The sequence below is a fragment of the Malus domestica genome, chromosome 02 (genome assembly GCF_042453785.1).
Source record: "Malus domestica chromosome 02, GDT2T_hap1".
Taxonomy (NCBI): domain Eukaryota; kingdom Viridiplantae; phylum Streptophyta; class Magnoliopsida; order Rosales; family Rosaceae; genus Malus; species Malus domestica.
In genome coordinates, this window is record NC_091662.1 from 24,082,430 (window position 1) to 24,090,576 (window position 8,147).

At 38.1% G+C, this 8,147-nt stretch overlaps 1 protein-coding gene across 1 annotated transcript; it reads left to right on the forward strand.

Moving 5' to 3' along the window:
• The first annotated feature begins 4,568 nt into the window (after nt 1-4,568).
• On the forward strand, nt 4,569-7,312 carry LOC108169494 (uncharacterized). Its single transcript, XM_070812413.1, has 3 exons — nt 4,569-4,808; nt 5,649-5,997; nt 6,244-7,312. The coding sequence occupies exons 1-3, from the start codon at nt 4,569-4,571 to the stop codon at nt 7,086-7,088; spliced, it is 1,434 nt and encodes a 477-aa protein (XP_070668514.1). The 3' UTR covers nt 7,089-7,312.
• Nucleotides 7,313-8,147: the final 835 nt, after the last annotated feature.

Below are 8,147 nucleotides of genomic sequence, written 5' to 3' on the forward strand. Positions count from 1 at the left end.
ATGTGTGCTCCGAGATGAACTCAATGACAAATACCACTTCTTTGAAAGTTTCAGGGACTTTGAATTTGGCTAGATGTACTACGATGGTTGTGATTTGTCCCGTGTCATCAAACTCAACTTCTTTGGGGATGGTTGTCTCAATTACATGCTCTTTAATGAATTCTTGAAATTCACCAGCCACTTCTTTTTCTTGACTCTTTCTTTGTGGTGAACTAGGTTCTTTGAACCCTTCAACACAATCTGGTACTTGAGTGGGTGTGCCAAGAATTGGAATATCATTTTGCACACTTGGGAAGGCTTCCACGATGTCTTTTTCACTCTCTTCTTTCTTGGGAATCAAAAACCTGCTAGGAAAAGGGCCATTCGGAGGAATAACATTAGAATGAAATGAAATTAGGACGTCCTTACTTGTGGTGGGTGGGCTAGAGGGCTTAAGGGGCTGCGGCAAGGGTTGTTCTACCCTTGTCGTGTGTATGTCTGCTTCCTCCTCCTCAATCAGCAGCTCCTCATCCACTTCTAGGCTATGTTTGGACGTTTTTAGGCCAGCTCCAACTTCCATAGCACTTCCCAAAGTGATAGCATCGTGGATTTCAAAATCTTCCTTCGAATTTTCAACAGTTGAGTTGGAGAGTTCACTTTGCTCTTGAATTTGTACCATGAATTCCATAATCTCTCCCATTTGACTCTTCAATTTATCCAACTTCTTGTCTTGATTTTGTTGGTCCTGCGTCAAAGAGGTTAGTACTTGAAGAATTTGATCACTATCCATGGACATACTTGAATTTGATTGGAATTGTTGTGGGGTATGCGGTGGTGGCTGTATAGGTGTGGTGTAGAACTCCTCATATGGCTGCCAATATGCATCTTGTTGAGCCTTATTGGCTTGATTTTGTGAGCCCTGCACCAAACAATTTAATTCATTAAGAATTTGATCATAATTTATTGACGAACCTGAGTTTGATTGGGCATATTGCATAGGTCTTGAATAGAACTCCTCCTCTTGCTGCCAATATCCATCTTGTTGGAATTGTTGAGGTTCCCCCCACATATAATTTGAATGATCTCTCCAAGCCGAATTGTAAGTGTTGGAAAACATGTTGTTGCTTGGTTGATCATAGCCTTGATAACCCCAAGCATCTTCGTTCACAGTGAATTGAGGATGTTGATGAGTTTGATATCCGTGCCCATAAGACACACCAAATGTAGGGACACTTTGCATTGTAGTCCTTCCGGCAATCTGTGATAATTGAGAAGTAAGATTCGCTAATTGAGCTTGAATGTTAGCAAAATCCATGTCTTACTTCGCTAGAACCTGAAATCAAAGAAAGAAAACTTAATCAAATATCAAAAGTAAAATAAATGAAACAAAATCAGAAACGAAAAACAAAAGACACGAAAAAGAAACAAAGGGGGATTAGCAATTTTGCTAATCCCCGGCAACGGCGCCAAAATTTGATGTGAAAATTATATTGACACACAAATTAAACCCTATTGATGACAATTGTAGTATTTAAGCAAGTAGGGATCGTTCTAAACCGGGGATTAACTAGGGATGCTAATCAACACAAATAAGACTCAAAAACACTAAACTAGACTCTATAGACTCAAAACTAACTTTAAAACACTAAAAACAGCAAGAAACAATAAAAAAAAGACTCAATTCTAGACCTAACAAGTGATTTGGACGAAAATAGAACTTCAAACACTCAAAAGACTTAAAAGAAACAAGTTTTGACTCTAAAAACAAGATTTAAAAGCAAGGGGTTTGGTTTTGACGAATTTAACTTTTAAAACAGAAACTTTGAAAACAAACTTGACAAAAACGATTTGATGGAAATTAAGATGGTGAAAGGCTAGTTAGAGGGTTCCTTCTCCACACATGAAACATATACATACTACTCGATTTCCAGTTACTCTTTCAACAAACCATGAATGACAATGCCCCAAATTAACTAGATTGACCAATTAATTCTCAGATTTCCCTAGATTCATTGAATTGAATGGGATACGCATTACAACCAAATTATTCTTATCAAGGACCCTAACTATGGAATACGCATGATAGAGACACATATCAAAGATCATTAAGTTCAATGGAAATCATAAGCATTGACGAAGCATTCATAACTATGGGATACGCATGTTACTTTTGCCAAGGATTTACTTAACACAATCGTGACTAGCGACTTTTACTACTTATGAATATAAGTTAATAACGATTAGGTGAAATTCCCTTATACTCTAGCATCAAATTCATGCATGCGAACTAAGTATGCATCCTTAATTAACACACAAGAACAAGTTATCAATCAAATAGATAAGTAAACCACATTCACGATTCATGAAATCATAACTGGAGGTAATCAAGTCATATAAAACATATGATCATGGCTTTGAATTCCCCTCTAACTATAAAGAAATTAGTTCCTCATGTTCGCAAATAAACAAAGATAAATAAATTTAAACATTCTAACAAAGATAGAAAACACCTAGAATCGCTCCACAATCCAAGCTCCTTGAATGGCATGCATGGCTCCAAGAGTTCTTCCTTCTTTTCCTTGCAAACTCACGACACAATGAGGGATGTTTGGGTGAATGGTGTAGTGAAAATATGGTAGATGATGGTGACTAAATGGTGCAGCAAAGGGTGGTATTTATAGGCTGAAATTCGCAGCCCCTATGTAGCAAAGGAAAAGGATTTAAAAGCCTAATTTGTATAGGATAATAACACACAATCCTTGAAGGAAAAGGCTAAGGCTTTTAGAAACCAAGGAGGAAAGGAAGTAGTAGCATTCCATTTATGAAATCATATCTAAACATGCTTATTAACTCCAGAAATTGCATTCTTTGTTATACATATATGTGAGCATTCGTTTTCATGTCTACATCAATCTTCTCACATATAACTAGTATAGGGTGTGTAGTTAGAAAATATGAGTGAAAATTGAGTGCATATTTTGTAAGGAATTGAGCGAATTCTCTAAGGCATGTTACTACATTCAAAACATTGTTTTAACTGGTTAATTGTGAACTAGTAAGTGGTGACTATGATTAAGTATGTGCTTAAGTGTAAAGATGACTAAAATCTGTGGGGATGACGATTTGTAACATGTCATGTGCATTGGAAATCCCTGAGGCAAACGTTGGAAGGTTTAGGTTATGTTTCGTTTGTTATGTTTTGTTTTGTTTTCTTTACTTTGTTTGTTTTGCTCGAGGACTAGTGATAGGAGCATATTTATGCGACTTAGTTAACATGTTTTCTTGCATTTACTTAGTTAGTTATTGCTTATAAGAGTGTTTTAAGCTATTTTCGTGTGTTTGTAGGTCCTAATAACAAAGTTGGAAAGAAAATGCATTTTGGTGCAATTTGGAGCAATTTTGGGCCAAAATGGATTGCATGCATATGGAGCAAGTGGGATGGACGTTTTTGGTGTTTTAAAAAGGGTTTCAACACATGCAAAAATCTGAATAATGAAGTTGAAGTGTGGAAGTGTGCAGATACATACACTTAAGGAACAATTTGACAGGAAAAGAAGTGAAAGATGCCATTTGTTGGATTGCTTTACAAGATGTATTCACATTTTCAGCAACTACAAACATAATTGCAAGCTGAAATGATGCATAGCATGTGTGTAGAGGTGTAAAGTGGCCGAAAGTTGAAGTTTGCAAGATGAAATGATGCAAAACATGTGTGTGAAAGTTGTCTAACAGCTAGTACATGTGGAAAAGGGATGGAATACAAGGGAAATGCATCAGAAATTGAAGAATGAAGGCACATGGACAGCTACAAAAGAGTTGAATTAGCAAAAGAGGAATGATTGCCTTTTGTTAAAGGCAAGACACAATGATGAAAGAGCATGTAAACTGGCTGTTTTTGCATCATTTTGGTCTTTGTTTGTATTGTTTATTGAAGCCACTTGAGTGATTCTTTGCTTTGGAGGTTCTATAAATAGGGAGTGAAGGGAAGAACACTACAGATTACACTACATCAAAAACATAATCAGCCACACCGCCCATTCTCCATCCATTCTTTTAGCCAAACCCATCTACACATTCATACACTACGTCACAAACACATTTTCAGCCATCTTTCTGATAGGAGCATATTTATGCGCCTTAGTTAGCTAGTTCTTATGCATTTCCATGGTGTTTTCTTATTTAAAGTAGTCTTTTAAGCTAGTTTTATGTGTTTTTAGGTTTTAAGGGCAAAGCATATAAAAAGATGCATTTTGGAGCCTTTTGGAGCAAAATGGAGCTTGGAATGAAAGCCACATATTTGGAGCCAAGGGTTTGGACGAATTTGAAGACTTGAAGATGATGATTCCTACTTGAACAAGGTTTCCTAATTGAAGTAGGAAAGTGCTTACATGACAATGGATTCCTAATTATAAGAGGATTTCTAGAAGAACAAGGATTCCTATTCCAACAAGGATTCCTACTTGAAGTAGGAAAGTTAAGCCAAGGTTTCCTATCTTGGTTTGACATTTCCTAAATCCTAATTGTCCTTATGTTCCAGCAACTTTGAAGGCCTTTTAAGCATTCTAGGACACAAATTACACATTCCTTGCATGGTCCACATTCTTGCCGCACCTTTCCCACCTTCCCTTTCCCTTGCCGTGCAAGGGAACCCTACCAGGTTGAAGCAATCCAAGAAGGAGGAGAACGAGAAAGACATTTTGGAGACGTTTCGGAAAGTGCAAGTCAATATACCTCTTCTTGACGTCATCAAGCAAGTACCAAGGTACGCCAAGTTTTTGAAGGAATTATGCACAACAAGAAGGAGAATTTCGAACAAAGAGGTGGTCCAGGTAAGTGAGAATGTTTCCGCTGTTTTGCAAAGAAAACTACCTCCTAAATGCAAAGATCCAGGTAGTTTTACAATTCCATGTGTTATAGGCAATACTAAATTTGAACATGCTATGTTAGATCTAGGAGCTTCAATTAACGTCATGCCATACTCAATATATGCATCCATGAACTTAGGAGAACTTAAAAACGATGGTGTTATAATTCAATTAGCCAATCGTTCTAATGCATATCCGAAAGGAGTTTTGGAAGATGTGTTGGTGCAGGTGGATAACTTGATATTTCCAGGTGGATAATTCAATCATAGATCTTGACGCTACTTACCCTCTCCAACTTCGGTTAGAGAGGTTCGTTCTTTTCTTGGCCACGCAGGATTTTATAGGCGATTCATCAAGGACTTTTCAAAGATTTCCACACCCCTATGCCGACTTCTCCAAAAGGATGTGACCTTCGACTTCAACGAGGAATGTGAAAAGGCGTTCAAACACCTCAAAGAGATGCTAACTTCGGCCCCCATCATTCGGCCACCAGATTGGAGCATTCCCTTCGAGCTTATGTGCGATGCATCCGACTATGCTCTAGGCGCTGTTTTGGGACAAAGGAAGGACAAACAGCCACACATCATATATTATGCCTCTCGGACCTTGAACGATGCTCAATTGAACTATTCCACAACGGAAAAAGAACTTCTTGCCGTTGTTTTTGCTTTAGATAAGTTTCGTTCTTATTTACTTGGCACTAAAGTAATAATCTACACTGATCATGCAGCGTTGAAGTACTTGCTCACGAAGAAGGAGGTTAAACCAAGGCTTATTCGATGGATGCTTCTCCTCCAAGAGTTCGATATCGAAATCCGAGACAAGAAAGGAAGTGAGAACGTTGTGGCTGATCACCTGAGCCGTTTGGTGCATGAAGAGGAGGTTGTGCCGATCCCAGAGACATTCCCGGACGAGCAATTGATGTCCATGGAGGTTAGTATGCCATGGTATGCGGATTTAGTTAATTATTTAGCATCTAAAGTCATTCCAAGTGAGTTCAATAAAAACCAACGTGATAAACTTAAGTATGATGCACGAAATTATGTGTGGGATGATCCTTATTTATGGAAATATTGCTCTGATCAAATCATTCGTAGGTGTGTGCATGATTCTGAAATTCAGTCTATTTTAAACTTTTGTCACACTTATGCATGTGGAGGTCACTTTGGCACTCAAAGGACTGCACGTAAAGTACTTGAATGTGATTTTTATTGGCCTACTATTTTTAAGGATGCTAGAACTTTTTGCATTGCATGTGATCGTTGTCAACGAACTGGAAATATAAGACCAAAAGACCAAATGCCGTAAAGTCCCATCTTTAATGTTGAAATTTTTGATGTGTGGGGCATAGATTTCATGGGTCCCTTTCCTTCATCTCATGGTTTTGTTTATATTCTACTTGCGGTTGATTATGTTTCGAAATGGGTGGAAGCAAGAGCCACCCGTACTAATGATTCTAAAGTGGTTGCAGATTTTGTTAAGACTAACATTTTTGCAAGGTTTGGAATGCCGCGGGTACTTATAAGTGATGGGGGCTCTCATTTCTGCAATCGCACCATTGAAGCGCTACTCAAGAAATATGGTGTCACGCATAAGGTGGCAACACCTTATCATCCTCAAACAAGTGGGCAAGCGGAGGTGTCAAATAGAGAAATCAAGCAGATTTTGGAGAAGACCGTAGGGCCAAACCGGAAAGATTGGAGCTTGCGCTTGAATGATGCATTATGGGCGTATCGTACGGCCTACAAAACACCAATTGGAATGTCCCCATTTCGGCTCATTTATGGGAAACCATGCCATCTTCCGGTTGAATTGGAGCATAAAGCACATTGGGCCATCAAAACCTTTAATATGGGCATTGATGCCGCAGGTCTTCATAGGAAACTTCAATTGAACGAGCTTGAGGAAGTTAGGAATGAAGCTTACGAGAACTCTCGTATTTACAAGGAGAAAACGAAGGCATTCCATGACAGGATGATTCGGAGCAAGACATTCTCTATCGGGCAGAAAGTGCTACTTTTCAATTCTCGCCTTCGGTTATTTCCAGGTAAGTTGCGTTCTAAATGGATTGGACCTTTTATTGTTACTAATGTTTTTCCGCATGGTGCAGTTCAAATTCAAAGTTTGAAGACGCAACAAGAGTTCAAAGTCAATGGACATCGTTTGAAGCCATATTTCACACCTTTTGAGGAGGAGACCGTGGAGGAAGTCAATCTCCAACCCGTGGGCCCTATTCAAGCTTGATTGGAAGCATCGTCCGGCTGGAAGACGTTAAAGCAAGCGCTTCTTGGGAGGCAACCCATGCAAATAAAGAGGACCTAGGCAGCTCCGGCATCATAATCAGATTTGCGTTTCTAAACCCTACTCTTTATTGCTTTTACTTTGCCATATTTGTCATGTTTGCTAGTTGTGTTATTTGCTTGTTTTTGTGTGAGTCTATGTTTGAAACATTGAGGACAATGTTTGGTTTAAGTATGGGGGGGTAAACAAAGTGTTTTTGTGTCAAATTCGTAGGATTTTATCACCTAACATTTCAAAGGTTGTTTTTCATTGTTTTTAGAAAGTTTTGATGTGTTTTTATGTGGCTTTACCAGAAAATCCGAAAATTCAAGAAAAAAATAGAAAAAGTTTTGAAAAAACCCAAAAAGAGTCGTTTTAAAAGTTGTTTTTGTGTGTTTGTGTCTTAGAGTACCTTCCAACACAATGATGAGGATTTGGTTTTTTATTGCATGACCGTTAAAGAAAGTTACAAACATGGATGGAAGTTTGATATGCTCTTTTGTTTATGCTTGGTCATCGTTGTTGTTTACGAATTCACATGTAATCACAAAGGAAAAAATCAGTTTTTGTAACATGCTTGAAGGAAGGAACTCAAACTAATGCTACAACCCTGTGAGACTTGAGCCTAAACATTCTTTGGAGAGTTAATAATCTTTGAATTTGTTGTTTTCTAAAGTCGTTGCATGATCTCATCATTCTTTGCTTGGTTGCTACTTAGAAGGCGTGTCATCATTATAGATCCAAATATTAGAACTCATGATAGGAGCATATTTATGCGCCTTAGTTAGCTAGTTCTTATGCACTTTTGTATGTTTTCTTTGTTAAAATAGTCTTTTAAGCTACTTTCTTGTGTTTTCAGGTTTAGCGGACGTATTACATGAAATGATGCAATTGGGAGCTTTTGGAGCAAAAAGTGAGCTTGAATTGAAAAGGACATGCTTGGAACGCAAGGTTGGGATGGAATTGAAGAATTGAAGATTTGAGGTTTCCTACTTGAAGTAGGAAAGCTAAGCCTAAAAGTTT

Coding starts and splice junctions, on each gene's coding strand:
- LOC108169494 (XM_070812413.1), top strand. CDS start 4,569: ATGGTCCACATTCTTGCCGCACCTTTCCCACCTTCCCTTTCCCTTGCC. Junction 4,809..5,648: donor CGAACAAAGAGGTGGTCCAG/GTAAGTGAGAAT, acceptor CTCCAAGAGTTC/GATATCGAAATCCGAGACAA. Junction 5,998..6,243: donor CTTTTGTCACACTTATGCAT/GTGGAGGTCACT, acceptor TTTATATTCTAC/TTGCGGTTGATTATGTTTCG.